Source organism: Ovis aries, chromosome 3, assembly GCF_016772045.2.
Source record: "Ovis aries strain OAR_USU_Benz2616 breed Rambouillet chromosome 3, ARS-UI_Ramb_v3.0, whole genome shotgun sequence".
Taxonomy (NCBI): domain Eukaryota; kingdom Metazoa; phylum Chordata; class Mammalia; order Artiodactyla; family Bovidae; genus Ovis; species Ovis aries.
Window position 1 is genome coordinate 201,841,561 of NC_056056.1, and position 15,857 is coordinate 201,857,417.

The 15,857-nt window shown below is 42.6% G+C and overlaps 1 protein-coding gene across 1 annotated transcript in view; it reads left to right on the plus strand.

Moving 5' to 3' along the window:
• GRIN2B (glutamate ionotropic receptor NMDA type subunit 2B) overlaps positions 1-15,857 on the plus strand; it is a 528,935-nt gene that overhangs the window by 365,524 nt on the left and 147,554 nt on the right. The window contains exon 5 of the mRNA XM_027967851.3: positions 883-997. Within this exon, the coding sequence (XP_027823652.3) occupies positions 883-997 (115 nt within the window). The remainder of the gene's footprint in view (positions 1-882; positions 998-15,857) is intronic.

A 15,857-nucleotide genomic window follows, 5' to 3' on the forward strand; every position in this document is an offset into this window, starting at 1 on the left:
TGTGAAGAGCCGACTCATTGGAAAAGACCCTGATGCTGGGAAAGATTGAAGGCAAAAGGAGAGGAGGACAGCAGAGAATAAGATGGTTAGATAGCCATCACCAACTCAATGAATAAGAGTTTGAGCCAACTCCAGGAGATAGTGAAGGACAGGGAAGTCTGGCCTGTTGCAGTCCATGGGTTGCAAAGAGTTGGACTCAACTTGATAATTAAGCAACAACAATAACAAATAAAAGTTCAGTATCCCTGGTTTCCAGATGCGTTTGGAAGAACCAGATCCCTGACTGCTAGACTCATTAAGTATGGGCTGGACAGAATTGTCACAAGAGTTTGAAAGCATCAGAGTATCTCTGGGAGGGGAAAGACCCTAAACTCCAGCCTCTGAGCAGGAAGCTGTCTTGCCCACTCCCACTGTGTCATGTCTCTACCACCCCACCCTTGAACTCACCTCCTTTTTTGAATAATCGTCATTAACACTTAATGAGGATTTGCTCTGCCCCCCTGGTCAGCTATCTCATTTAAGCCATACAAACCTAATAGAGTAGGTTCTTTATTATCCCATTTTTGTCAAATTGTGAAAAAAAAAAAACAGATATTCAAAAGGCTCAATAATTTGCTCAGTCATAGCTGCCAACTAAACTTAAGCCCATTGCTCTTATGTCAAATTTTTACATTATCTTTTCTTACCATTCCTATAATGTGAAAACTTGGATGGCAGTTATTGGATAATGAAATGGAAGCCCGAGGGACACAAGCTTTACGTGATATTTATAGAGCTATCTACACGTCAGTCTCCATCCACCTTTCTCTCTGTCTTCTTGACTGTCTTGTTCTGGCATACCTTCTTCATGCTTGTAACCTTCTCTTCATTCTCTCTTTACAGGTATCTGATCAATGTGACTTTTGAAGGGAGAAATCTGTCCTTCAGTGAAGACGGCTACCAGATGCACCCAAAGCTGGTGATCATCCTTCTGAACAAGGAGAGGAAGTGGGAGAGGGTAGGACATGTCTTTGGCAATTCTTGAGCTAAGTGGAGGGGGTGGGGATCAGAAATTTTGCAACACACAGGAGGAAAAGGGCCACTTGGTTTTGGTCTCTGAGCTGGAGATCAATACTTTGAGAACATAGAGGAGGCCATTTCTCAAACGTGCATCTTCATTTTCTTGCCACTTTGGTCAATCAAGAGATGATTTTCCCTGTGTATTACCATTTTTATTGGTAGCTGTGCTGTCTGCAGCATGACTTTGTTTTAATGGAAGAGTGTGCAGGCACGGGATAACACAATTAAATGGAGAAACCGAATGATGGTATAGGAGCCGTGTCCTACAGGGTGTACTGGGAGGCCTGTGAAACCTAATTTATGAGTGCACAAATTTGGATTTCCTGTGATTGGAGGCTTGCTCTTAGGACCTCTCCCACTGTCAGCTGATCACAGTGTCTGAAATTCTACTATTAGGCATTAATTTACATGGGTGCCAGACTGCCTGGGTTCAATTCCCAGCTCTCTACTCACTAACGTGGCTATTTACAACCTTGGGCAAATCTCTTAACTTCTCTCTGCCTCCACTTCCTCATCTGAAAAATGGGAAAAATAATAATGTCAGTATCACAGGGTTGCTATATGGATTAAATATATTGATATCTGTAAAGGACTTAGAAGGGTTCTTGGCACATGGTAAGCACTCACTAGGTATTGGCTTTTATTGTTATACCTGATTCCTAGTTCAATACAAATGTTCCTGAGAGTCATTTCATTACACATGTTCATGAGAATCAGGACACTTGTGCCTTGAGATGCTTTGCGGAGAAATGGTTTCTCAGATAAATAAGATTAAGGCGTATTGTCTACTGTGTCTCACTTTGGAAGAGTCTCCAAACACATATTAATTTGAAAGTTCAGAGGTGTCCTTTTTGCTGAGGTGTCATTGACATATATCATTGTACTAGTTCCATATGTACAATATAATGGTTCAATATTTGTGTATATTGTGAAGTGATCACCACAGAGAGTCTAGTTAACATCCATCACTGTGCATGGTTCCAAATTTTTTTTTCCTGTGATGAGAACTTTTAAAGTCTACTCTCTTAGCAACTTTCAAATATGTAAGAGTATTATGAACCATAGTCTTCGTGCTCTACCTTACATTCCCATGACTTCCTTTTATAACTGGAAGTTTGTATTCCTTGACCAACTACCAGTCTGTTCTTTGTATTTATGGCTAGATTTTTTTTTCTTTTTTTTAGATTCCACATATAAGTGAGATCATGCAGTATTTATCTTTCTCTAACTTCACTTAGCATAAATACCCTCAAGGTCCATCCATGTTGCTGCAAATAGAGGTGTCTTAGCAAAGGAACATCTTTAATTTTATCTAATTTGGCATTTCCCCAAATGAGTTTTATCACGAGACCCTTTAGTTTGCGGAATCAGATTCTGTGAAACATGTTGAGGAACTCCGATTTAAGGCAATTTCTGCAGACTCTGTGGGCCAGTTGGCTGAGAGCAGACTTCAGGATGTCAGCGTGGCTCTGACTAGGATGGAAACCAGGCGATACATTTTCCGAGAGAGTAGCCAGGAAAAGAAGCCAGAGATAAACTTCTTGAAATTCACAATCTTGTCACAGAGAGCCGTGGACAGGTGAAACAGGGCATGTGTGTCTCAGGCAGTGGGACCCAGAGCCTTGCCCTTCAAATGAAAGACGTCTTCCTGTCATGTGTTCTTCCAATAAGGGCTCAGCTATAAGGCTAACATCATACCCGGCGTCCTTGATTGAAGTTATCATTTGTTCCGAAATGGCTGTTCTCTGGGCTCCTGCTCTTCACCCCAATCAAGCTGCTTTTCACTGCTGCTGTGCAGACATAATAATTTAAGAAGTGTTCTGGGGCCGGCGTGTATACCAGGCACTTCTGTAGATCTCCAGAAGAGGAGTTATTAAAAACTGAGGCTTCATACGTGGAACAGAAGACGTCCAGCTGGGGATAGCTTTTATGCCGTAGACTCATGATTACTGACTCAAGTATGGGGCCTCTCACAGCCATCCTGTGTTAAAGAGACACCACTTCTACTCATTGGTGCTGCCTTCTCTTCCTTAGGCTGGACTCTGAGGCCTGGGACCCCCACCCCTTTCCACAGCTAGTTTCTCCTTCCTGGGGGTTGAATCCCTCCCCTCCTTATCAATTCTGCCTTTACTCTCACTCTTATATGTATTGCTTATTTTTATTTGATCCAAAAACCATGTGGATAATGTTTTAAATGGACCTCCCTCTCTCTGATGCACACACACTGTCTTATTTTTTTTAATTGTTTTACTTTTAGATATGTTTTATTTCAGAGATCATTGGCATATTCAAGTGGCATCAGTAATCATCCATAAATAAAATTAAGCCCTAGCTGACAAAAATAAAGATTCAGATTGTAAAATGATGTGTTTTACTCAAAGATAACACTTAGTGAAATTTTTAATTGCATTGGCTCCTTATTAACTGGGAGCCCATGTAAGCATCAACCACACCTGGATCCAGGTGTTCAAAAAAGATCACTCAGGATGACACCCACTTTTATCCATTCAGCTCAGTTCTGGACATGGCTTCTAGAATGAACTTCCGAAGGCACAGTTCTGGTTATGTTCTTTCTCTGCTCCAAACCTGCTCCAAGCTCCTGTGGTTTGTGAATTGGGCCCAAACTTTATCTCTTCTTGCATTCAAGGCACCGGTCTGTTTTCCAGCACCATCTTCTCTTTCTCGGTGTGTCCTGTATCACCATCAAGCAGCACCGGGTCCGTCGCTGTTCTGAGAAGGTGCCCCTGTACGTCTCGCTCCCTGTACGGCCTGTCATGATGTTTCCTTTTCCTGGAACGAATGGTCCAATTATACAAATCATAATCATCCTTTGAAACCAATTAAAATGCTGCTTTTTCCTTGCCTGATCTTTGACTGGGATTTCACTTTTTGCTCCCGTATCCCCTGTAGCATTGGTCCGCACCCATGTCAGCAACACTCGTGACAGCTGCCTGTGTCAGAGCTGTGTGTGTGATGCTTCTGCAGGGCAGAGGCTGTGTCTTCATATCGTCGTGTCCTCATGGGAACCTGGAGGAGCATGTCACACGGCTCAATAAACATGTCGAACAACTGAGAACCATTACATAATGCAATGGTCTAAAATCCATCATTAAGAATCCAAGTTTATGTTGTTGCCCTTGATACAATAGCTGATTTTTTTTTTTTTTTTTGGCAAGAGGAGATAAAATCTTTATGTAGATTGAGTTTTCATAGATCGTATTTTAAGTGTGCTAAGGGAGCTTGTTATTTACAGAAATTTTGTGGGTAATCCTTTGATAAAGCATTTTGGGGGGATTGGGATCATACTAAACAGAATAGAATATTTCACACTGACTTGGTTACATCAGAGAACGCTGCTGCAGAGAGAAGTCAGTATTTTTTGGCTTTATGAGCCTCGTGGCTCCCAAACGTGGAAGCCCCTTTGAGCAGGGAGGGGCAGCCAGGCTCAGGTGAAAGGCATGTCTGGGAAATGATGAAATTGAACATCCTTTTCTTCCACCATCACCCTGGCCCCCAGAACCCTTCTGCCTCCCCAGGATTCCTAATAGTGTTCTAAATGGTTCCCAGTGGTCCTGGGAAGATTTGGAGCTCAGAGAGGCAGGCCTTAGAGTGAGGATTCTACAGTGAAGAGATGCTCACTGGGGAGATGATCGAGGAGTGAGTCTCAACTTGCGGAAGAAACATGGGCTAAGGGACGGCGCTGTCGGCTTCTAGTGACATGCCTAAGTCATGCGTGATCTGCTCCTTTCACTGGTCTAAGGCCTTTCTTTCCTCACGTCTAGAATGGTGGCATGAACAATGGGTCCTTCTCAGCTCTAACTCCTGAGATTACAAATTCATGCTGTAAAGAAATAGGACCTTGGCGTGGAAGTTGGGAGAGAGCTGGAGCATACAGAAGAAGACTTTGTTTTCAAAGACAGTAGCTCCCAAGTCTTTCTTGTCACTTGGGTAAATATCATGACCTGAGCTGAAGCAGCCACGCAGTCAGGTTTATGTTTATTTTCTTCAGTATACTTGTTATCTGATATTTCGCTTATTTGTCTGCCTGTTTACTGCCTGTTTTCTCACACCAGGAGGCATGTTGCATGGGGCAAGGGCCTCTTTCACCTCGGTAATACCAGCACTTAAGACGGGTGCTTGGCTCACTCCAGAGACCATTGTTCAATAAACGAAGAATCTGTATGCTTACGGGGGTTGGAGTAGTGACTAGCCATTCACTTCTACCTCAGGCTCTCCTGTGCAGATGGAGTGGTTTACTGAACAGCTCGCAAGAGCACATACATTCCTGCCTTTAGGGTGAGTGTCCCCAAGGACCAGCGAGGGACTCAGGGGCCCTTCGGGGAGGCCTCATCTCCAGACAGGCGTGCCCAAGCAGTGCTCGACAAGACCCCTTGGGTGGAGGAAGATTCATTAAGTTGTCAGTGTGAACCCCATGGTAGGATTTCACAGGATTCCTTCAGGTTTTTACAAAGCCACTGTCTTATAAATTCAGTTCCTTCCGAAAGACTCAAAGTAAAGGCAGGATGGTCTAGAGAACTGAGCTTGGTTTTGGAAATGAGAGAGAGCCCAGTTCAATGACCCACATAGTTTTTTTATCAACTGTGTTAGCTGAGCCACTGATATTACCTGAGTCAATTTTCCTTCTATAATATAGGGCTTTGCCTAAGGCTATTATACAGATTAAAGGGGATTTTACAGTAACCAACTATAAAGGAGATGATAGTAAAACTGGTTAATGGTGGCTAAAACATAGCCAGTATTTTACGAATATCAACTGGTAGTCTCCACCCTCTTGGTACAATTTTTTAAGATACTATCTGCACATGATAAAAGTCAAATGATGCAAAAGAACATTCAGTGAAAAGAATCTCCTTTTATCATCTATGAGCCTTGGTTCCCCAGACTGCTCCTCAGAGCAATTGTTGTTCCCACTGTCACGTATTTGCTCTGAAAACACACCAAGCATATACAAAGTTTCTACATCTACTCAACCTCCTTTTTTCCTTTTAAACAAAGGGTATAGACATTTCTCCAAAGAAGACATACGGATGGCTAACAAACACATGAAAAGATGCTCAACATCACTCATTATTAGAGAAATGCAAATCAAAACCACAATGAGGTACCACTTCACACCAGTCAGAATGGCTGCGATCCAAAAATCTGCAAGCAATAAATGCTGGAGAGGGTGTGGAGAAAAGGGAACCCTCCTACACTGTTGGTAGGAATGCAAACTAGTACAGCCACTATGGAGAACAGTGTGGAGATTCCTTAAAAAATTGCAAATAGAACTCCCTTATGACCCAGCAATCCCACTTCTGGGCATACACACCGAGGAAACCAGAATTGAAAGAGACACATGTACCCCAATGTTCATCGCAGCACTGTTTATAATAGCCAGGACATGGAAACAACCTAGATGTCCATCAGCAGATGAATGGATAAGAAAGCTGTGGTACATATACACAATGGAGTATTACTCAGCCGTTAAAAAGAATTCATTTGAATCAGTTCTGTTGAGATAGATGAAACTGGAGCCGATTATACAGAGTGAAGTAAGCCAGAAAGAAAAACACCAATACAGTATACTAACACATATATATGGAATTTAGGAAGATGGCAATGACGACCCTGTATGCAAGACAGGGAAAGAGACACAGATGTGTATAACGGACTTTTGGACTCAGAGGGAGAGGGAGAGGGTGGGATGATTTGGGAGAATGCCATTCTAACATGTATACTGTCATGTGAATTGAATCGCCAGTCTATGTCTGACACAGGATGCAGCATGCTTGGGGCTGGTGCATGGGGATGACCCAGAAAGATGTTATGGGGAGGGAGGTGGGAGGGGGGTTCATGTTTGGGAATGCATGTAAGAATTAAAGATTTTAAAATTAAAAAAAAAAGATAAAGTTACAGGATAAAAAACAATAAAATAAAATAATAACAAAAAAAATAAAATAAAATAAACAAAGGGTACATACTTTTGTGACCCTTTAATGGGATCCTGTATAAGTAGCCATTAAGGAGGCATGGAGGCAGGGAGCTGAAATAGCAGAGATCTCTGGATCAGAATTATATTCACAGAAAGCCAAGTACATATCTCTGGTAGGTAGAAATGTGAGGAACATTTAAAGAGGACTACACATACATACAGACATAGCCTGGTGAGTTGGAAAGGATAGGGGATGGTAGAAAAATATTTGTGTGCAGAAGGGTTCATTTCTAAGTCTCTCTAAGAGGGGGGCAGATGCATAAACTTGCATTAAAAATAGTCTGGCACAGAGAGGCAGTTCCAACAAGCATTCGGGCTTCTGTCTTTATCTGAGCCTCTCATGATTTGCTTCATTGCTGCTGCTCCCTACTTCCATTTAATCGTTCCTAAAATGGGGATAATAAAAATGAAATGCAGTGGGGGTGTGTTCTGAGCAATGACTTCAAGAAATGATGATGGTGCATTTTCAAGCTGTAAGATATAAACAGACCTTAAAGGGACTGTCTAGGTCGGAACTGCGAGGATACGTATGGTTTTCACCTCCTCTATCCTTTCTCCCAAAAACACCAGACGTGTATTTTACAAGCCCACTCCCTCTTCCCTGCTTCCATCCACCAGAAAATACTCCTCCTTGTATAGAGTATGGCATTCTGTTTGTCCAGGTCATTCTTTGGGCTCCCCAAACCTCAGATGTCATTTTAGGCTTGCAGTCCTAACAGATTAGAGCCACATTCACCAGTGAAAGAAGGACTCCAAGAGAAAGTGGTTGGTTGGAAATGCTGGGTCAGTAGTCTTATTTGTGAATTAATGTCTGGATCAGTAAGAGAGAGGAAGGTTAACCAAACTGGTAGAAAGATAACTCCCAAGAGCTGCTGCAGCAGCAACATCATAAACCAGAAGGTGCCACTGGCATTTGGAGCCTGAGATGAATGAGTCAGGTTAAAGGATGCTTCTGGTCACCCCGTATCCAGGAGACAGCACTAACCCCAGGCTGTGGATACCCTGTCATACTGGTACCTGCGGTTGTTGTTCAGTCACTCAGTCATGTCCAGCTTTTCGGAACCCCATGGACTGTAACCCGCCAGGCTCCTCTGTCCATGGGATTTCCCAGGCAAGAACACTGGAGTGAGTGGCCATTTCCTTCTCCAGGGGATCTTTCCAACCCAGGGATCAAACCCACATCTCTTGCCTTTCAGGTGGATTGTTTTACTGCTGACCACTGGGGAATCCCTTGAGGACTAGCAAAATCATATTCCAGGCTGGTCAGTTTGGTGGTGATATGAGAAAGGTCGATCACTGCTGTGACACATTCCACTTGAAAGCCATTGACTCTTGACATGAAACAGCCTCTGCATCTCCCAAGCATGCGTGTGTGCTTGCATGGGCTCACACACACACACACACACACACACACATACATCATGGACAAGCTGATGGGCTGCTCACAAACATAAGAACCACATCTGTTTGGTTTTCCACTAGATGTCTGTACCCTGCCTTAGACAGTGCTCAGCAGGCCAGTAAATACTTGATGATGGCTGGAACACTCCTGCCCCCACTTCATTCCACCTCCCACCCCAGGGGAGGAGCCACGCGCCATCCGCAGTTTCCAGGCTCACAGAAGGCATCTGAGGAGTGAAATATGAATTCCTTCCCGTGTCGGTGTGTTTGCTCTGCCTCTCTCCATACCACCGCTTAAGGGCATGTTCTTTTTGCTGACTTTGAACTGCGTCCTAATAGGCATCATTGGATTAAGGGATTAAGAAACAGACTCCATGGAGAAAGGCTGTGGGAATTGGGGTCATGGAGGGGAAGGAGGAAAGCAAGGAGGTGATGACTTTCTTTAAATCTATGAAGAATGATCGGACCAAGTGTTGACATCAGCTGTTCACTCTCTCTTCTCCTAGACAGAACCAGAGTAAGTGGGCTTACGATCTAGCAGAAAGGATCTCTACTAGCTCCCGGGAGAATTTCTTCAAAGAGAGAAGTGTATAGTGCCAGAACTGTTAACCGCACCAGGGGCTGACTTTGGAAGAACCTAAAATCTGGGATATCTCTTAGGGGGCAGTCCGGCCCTGACAAGGCGTGGCCTCCAAGGCGTTGAGGGTTTTGAGTCTTCCCTTCTTTCTTACACATAATAATTGAGCGCCTACTATGAGCCTAGCACTGCTCCCACCAAATTAGTCTTGTCATTTTCCTAGTTGCTGGGGAAAACAAAAAAAAGTACTGCAAGGAGAAGGATGCTGATTGTGACACAAAATTTCTGTAACCTAAGGTGATTTTTAAACTATCGTCTAATGTTTGGGTGGCCTTTCATGTTGCCTGGTTAGTAAAGACTGTGCATCTATATGACCCTGGCTTATAGACATGGCCTCTGGGTTGCATGCTTTTGGTTGTCTTTCCAAGTTGTTGATAATCACAGACTCTCACATCCAAGTGATGTGGCTCCCTCAGCTCCAAGAGCCATGGCCCATGTGGCTTTTTGTCTACACCCTTTTCTGAGGTTCCAGAAAGAGACTTGTGGGGTGGGGAGGTGTGCACTTAGCCCTCAAAGTCTCCGCAGCCCTGTTAGTCCACAAAGTCAAGCTGCTGCCCCATGTACGTTTATAAAATAATTTGAAGAGCAGAGCAGGATGTATTGGGGGAATAGACTTCAGAAATGTCATTTCAGAAAGGCTGGTTGTCTTCATGTGCTGTGTTCAGCCACTGAATGAAAAGGATAAAAGACCAAGATAACCTTGGTTGACTTTGCTTTTGAAACCTATACCCGCTTATCAGGTTTGAGAAAAGCTGGACGGAGCTTGGAGACAGAAGTGCTGGCTTGACCTTGGCTTAAGGAAACGCAGTAAAGAGGAAAGTGTCCCCAGACCTGAAAGATGGCTTTCATCCACCTTGTTTACATTTTATTGAAATTTTTATTTCATGACAGGTGTCTCTGGTTGGCTCCTGAGTCTCTGAACCATCTTTCTAATTCTGGCTAATGATGTTTTTTCAGTAGTAGTACTGAAGAAGAAGTAGTGGTGTAGGGGGTAGTTACAAGACTCTTGTGTTGACAGACAAATTAAAAACACTTATGATTTTCTTATTATAACATTTGTAATTTTCTTATTTGCTTATTAAATGTATTTAGGGGACAAAATAAAATTTACCCATTTCCATACCTCCAAAGAACTAGCATTTACATTTCTTCTGTTTCTTATCCGATGCTTTTTTCTGTGTATATTATAATATAATACAGTGGGATACAATAGAATTGGAAACACAACGTATGAACAGTTTGCAATCTTCTTCCTTTCACTATGATATTGTGGCCACATTCTTATTTTATTAATGTCATCTGAAAGCAGGAAACTTAATGACTGCCTCATATCCCATTGTAAAGATGTATTGTACTATTTTTTTTTTTTGGCTTCATCGCATGGCATGTGTGTTCTTAGTTACCCAAACAGGGACCTAACCCATGCCCTCTGCAGTGGAAGCACAGTCTTCACCAGTGGACCACCAGGGAAGTCCCTGTATCATACTTCTTTAAACTAACTTCCCATGATTAAGCATTCACATGTGTATTCAATAGAGACTGGTACTCAGATGAGAATAATTTCAGAGTTTTTGATAATCCAGCTTCGATGCCGTAAGATTGATGTCTAAGGTGACAAGGTTTGGTCACATTTTTGTTGTTGTATAATGACCCTAAACATTCAAAATGACATCCCCTTAACCTGAGAAGCTTGGGTTATATTAATTCAGTAACAGGAAAGTAGACACATATGTGGTGGGTATGTGTCTCTCCTTGGTGGTTCCTGGTCTGCTGGGAATCTCAGAGGGTTTTCTCTTTCTGATTCTGATCCTCTAATTTCGCTGATAAGAATATTTACCATCTTTGTCAGTTACAACACACAGAAGATGGGGTTGGTCATGTGGTTTGTGTCTGCATTTTTCATCATGCTAGGACCATTTCCTTGCAAGTTAGAGGCCTTCAAAATTCAGGCACATGTTCCCAAGGAGCTAATAGGACTCATGCTTGTTGTGACATCATTTCTAGTGCTATTTCCCTTCTCTGTGCCCCAAGTGACCCAGAAAGACGAGAGAGCAGTCCCTTCTTTCACCAGTGGGGGCAGCACCTGGCTGACTCACAGGCACAGGATGATGTGCCTCAGGACTGTCAGAGGCCATCATGGCAGAAGCCACTCCTTTTGAACCTTGATGTATTTTCTACTAAACTGGCTACTTTGTGCATACATTAATAACCTATTAACTTTTCCTGAAGTTTGGCATTAAAGCTGTAATATCTGAATGTCCTTCATATACAAGCATACCTCTGTTGATCCACCACCAGATCTTCTGCTTTGAGTTCTTCCTGTTGCGCTGATGGATTTGTGCAAGTTCACACACAGTGTCTCTATCCGCAGTACCTATTTCTGAGAGTTCGCTGAGACCAGGGTAGAGCAATTTGTGTGTACAGGAAGGGAAGCAACTGACCTTGGCTTGTTAACTCTCCTGATTGGCCCCTAGTACAGAAATTTAAAGGGAAGTCCAATTAAGAAAATAAAGGCTTCCCTGGTGGCTCAGACAGTAGTGCATCTGCCTGCAATGCAGGAGACCTGGGTTCCATTCCTGGGTCGGGAAGATCCCCTGGAGAAGGAAATGGCAACCCACTCCAGTACTCTTGCCTGGAGAATCCCATGGACAGAGGGCCTAGTAGGCTACAGTCCATGGAGTCGCAAAGAGCCAGACATGACTGAGCCACTTCACTTCTACCTTTAAGAATGAAAGCTATTAATAAAAAAACATGAATATAAACATCCCGCAACAGGAATAGAAGTCACATTATTTGGTATGATTTTTCTTTCTCTATTAGAATGATTTCTGTCCACAATTTGGTGAACATTTCAGTTCATTTTGAGAGTGAGTTAGGGGAGGGGGGGCTCTCACACTTTCTACCCACTCTCCCTCTCTGTGATCATGTGACCCAGCTGTTCTCTCCTGCCCATAAAGGCTGCCAATTGCTGTTTCTACAAGCATTCCAGGTCTTAGTTCTATCAGCTAAGTGTTCTTAAGGTTTAAACTTAAAGCACCAAGGGAATGATGAGAATGAAAGTGTGGTCTTGGGGAGGCAAAGCAAGGAGAAGAGCAGAAGCAGAAGGTAGTCGTTGGGGAGAGAGTGATAGACCCCACGGGGAAGAGGCCCAGTCTCCTCTGCTGTGCATTCCAAGTGCACCACATTCTCCTTTTACACCAGACTCCACGAGATCAGGGATGGGGGAGCTTGGTGGGCTTCTGTCTATGGGGTCGCACAGAGTCGAACACGACTGAAGCCAGTTAGCAGCAGCAGCAGCCACTAGATCTCCTTTCCTGTTTTTCTAGTCTTAGAGTTTGATGTGTGATGTCTTCTGAGATCATCAACTTTGGCTCTTCTCGTAATAAAACGTACCATTTTTTTTTTCACTCATCCTATAAGGAGGGAAACTTGCTGGTGAAGAATTTGAATACTACCTACCTCTTAGTTAGAATTTCTGGTGGATGTTTAAGTCTCCTTAACATTCTCTTCATAGAGCAGTGAAAAACATCTGTTCTCCCTATAGATTCTGAGGAAGATGTATAATTTCTAGAACACCGTAGCCTGAGATCAAAGGATCTTAGGAAGATTTGGCCTCTCGCACGTCTGACATTTATATGGCCCTTTAAGAGCAATGTGGTTTATGAAGAGTTTTATCATACAGGATCTAATTTTGATTCCGGTGAAAACTTTGGGAAATACTTGTGCAGTTACATAAACTGAGGCTCAGAAAAGTTGTCTGACTTGCCAAATTCATACACTTCAGAAATGGCAGTGCTGAGTGTAGATATTTACCTCTGGCTCCATTTAAGTTCAATATGCTTTTTGCCTTGATACACAGACTGTAACTAGGCTAATGGGGTCAAAGTGTAGCAATACCAATGGGAATTCTTCTGTAGACCAGAGGACAGACCACACCATGGACACATGTGAGCTCTATCACATGAGAGTGTTCAAACGAAGTGTTCACAAATGATCCTGTACTGGGAGGAGGGAGAGGTTGGTTCAAAATGTGATCGGCTGTTTCAGGGTAATATTTTCCTGAGAGGAACACGAAATGAAAAAGTAAGGTGGGGAGGAGTGGAAGAAGGGAGAGAGGCCGGAAAGGTAGAAGGAGCAACAACAGAAAAGCTTTTCTGCATCCTTACATCCTTATACCTTTTTGCTATTATTACAGACACCGGCTTCCCAGGTGGCAGGTGGTGATAAAGAACCCACCTGTCAGTGTTGGAGATGTAAAGAGACGTGGGTTTGATCCCTGGGTTGGGAAGATCCCCTGGAGACAGAAATGGCAACCCACTCCAGTATTTTTGCCTGGAGAATCCCATGGACAGAGGAGCCTGGTGGACTACGGCCCATAGGGTTGAAAAGAGTTGGACACAACTGAAGCAACTTAGCACGCATGCACACATTACAGACACACACACCTAAAAATACATCATGAACACACGCATCCATATTGTCTTTTTTTTTTTTTTTCAGTTAGAACAATAACCTGTCTCTTCAAACTGAGGACAGAACACCTTTCTCCCAATAGCAAAGGCCACAGCTACTAGGCCACAGCTGTCTAGGTTCTGAGGGCATAGGGGGGATTTTGTAGCAAAGAGTTCACTTCTGCAATTGAAAGCTCTTCTAAAATGCAGCCACCGTGGCAGTGGCACTGTGGCCACGTAGCCCCATTGATCAGACACCTGCTGGAGGTGCAGAGAAATGTTGAACCACCAAGGAGAATTTAAAATAGCTGACCTACAAAACAGTCCTCAAATCTTAGCAGGAGAGTGACATGAAATTTTAACTTTGTTTTCTATAAAACAGAATCAACCAAATATTTTATGAGTTCAACTAGCTAAGAGAGAGGAGTTTGGGGATCTTCTATAGAGCTAGCTAAAGATCCATTGAGAGAAATACACACAAATATATGAAAGATAAAGTAGAAGCCAAATTTGATAGCTGAAACCACTGGTCTGTGATTCATCACTGCCACTTCAGTATTTCCCAAAGTGTGATTTTGAGTTTCACTGTGGTACGTAAGTTAAGAAGAATGAGTATTCTTTAATTTAAATAATCTACTTTAAAGTTTTTAAATTTGTTTTTGGCTGTGCCACGTCTTCGTTGCTGTGTGTCGGCTTTCTCTAGTTTTGGCAAGCAGGGGCCACTCTGGTTGTGATGAGAGGGCATCTCTTTGCAGTGGCTCTCTTGTTGCAGAGCACGAGCTCTAGGGCATAAGGGCTTCAGTAGTTCTGGTGCACAGACTTAGTTGCCCTGAGGCACGTGGGGTCTTCTCAGACCCGAGGTCAAGCCCCAGTCCCCAGTCCCAATACAGTATCCTGTATTGGCAGGATTCTTAAGCTCTGAACTACCAGGGAAGTCCTATTTATTTTTATAGTTATCTTCTCTCTTTGGCAAGTAACGCTTATCTTACATTCACAATAATGATACGAATTTTTTAATAAATGTATTTTTTTAAAGAAGGTTATTTCATATATTAAACTAAAAATAGTGGAAATGGTGCACATATGTTACAAAAATTAGAAGAGTAGTTCTTGAGTGAAATTTGGGACATGCTTCCAGAAGGCAAGGGGTGTTACTGACCCCCGGTTCCCAAGTCACAGGGTCGGGACTGCCCTCCCGTTCCCTCCGCTTTCCTCCTCACCTCTCTGTGTTGAGTCTACACACCAGCATAATTGCGACAGCACCTTCTCCCAAACTCCTGTACTTTTATGGCTGCATGTCTTGTCTTATGCTTTCTCCTTAACCTTGGATTCTTGAACTTGTCCTTTGGGGCATAGTTAAAAGCTGAGAGGCATCATATCTTGCTGCCCCTCTGCCTAAAACAGTGAATCATACAAAGCAGTGTAAATAAATGTTGCTTCAGCTTTCTCATCCCTTTCTTCCCTTTCTTCATCTATAAATGGGAAGGATGGTAGCACCTACCTCAAACTGTTGCTGTAAGGATCAAACGAACTTTAATTCATTTAAAATTCTTAGCACAGGATCAGGTGCAGGCACTGTGCAAGCGTTAACTGGTCTTGAACATGTCTTTTCTTCTCGTTTTATTGAGATAAAATTGACAGTGTGAGTGTGAGGTGATTTGACTTCCATACATCATGAAATGATGATCATAATAAGTTTGGTGAACATCCATCATCTTGCATAGACTTAGCATTAAAGAAATAAGATAAAAAAGTCTTTCTGCTAATGACAACTCAGGATTTCGTCTCTTCACAATTTTCATGTATATCCTATAGTAGTATTAATTATATTTAGCATGTTGTACACTATATCCCTGGGATTTATTTATCTTACACTTAGCAGTTTCTACCTTTTACTGCTTTCATCCAGTTTCACCTACCCGCACCCTCCGCCTTTGGTAGCCACAAATCTAAGCTCTTTCATATGAGTTTGTCTTTGAAGTATAATTGAACATATGTTAAACCAGTTTTAATACAACTGAAATTGGGTTCTAGAAAACAAGGAAATGAAGAAAAATGATCCACATGCACACATAAGAACATGGCTGGATTTTGGCCTTAGTTGCTGAAAGGATGTAGCTAGGAAACAACACATAGAATCCTTGACACACTTGATGATAAACTGGTCATGAATACGCTTCTTCCTTCATTCTTGAACAATGTTTTAACAGGGATTTTTAAAAATTGAGTCTTACTAATAATAAAAGAGTAGCAAGAGAGTTCCAGAAAAACATCTATTTCTGCTTTATTGACTATGCCAAAGCCTTTGACTGTG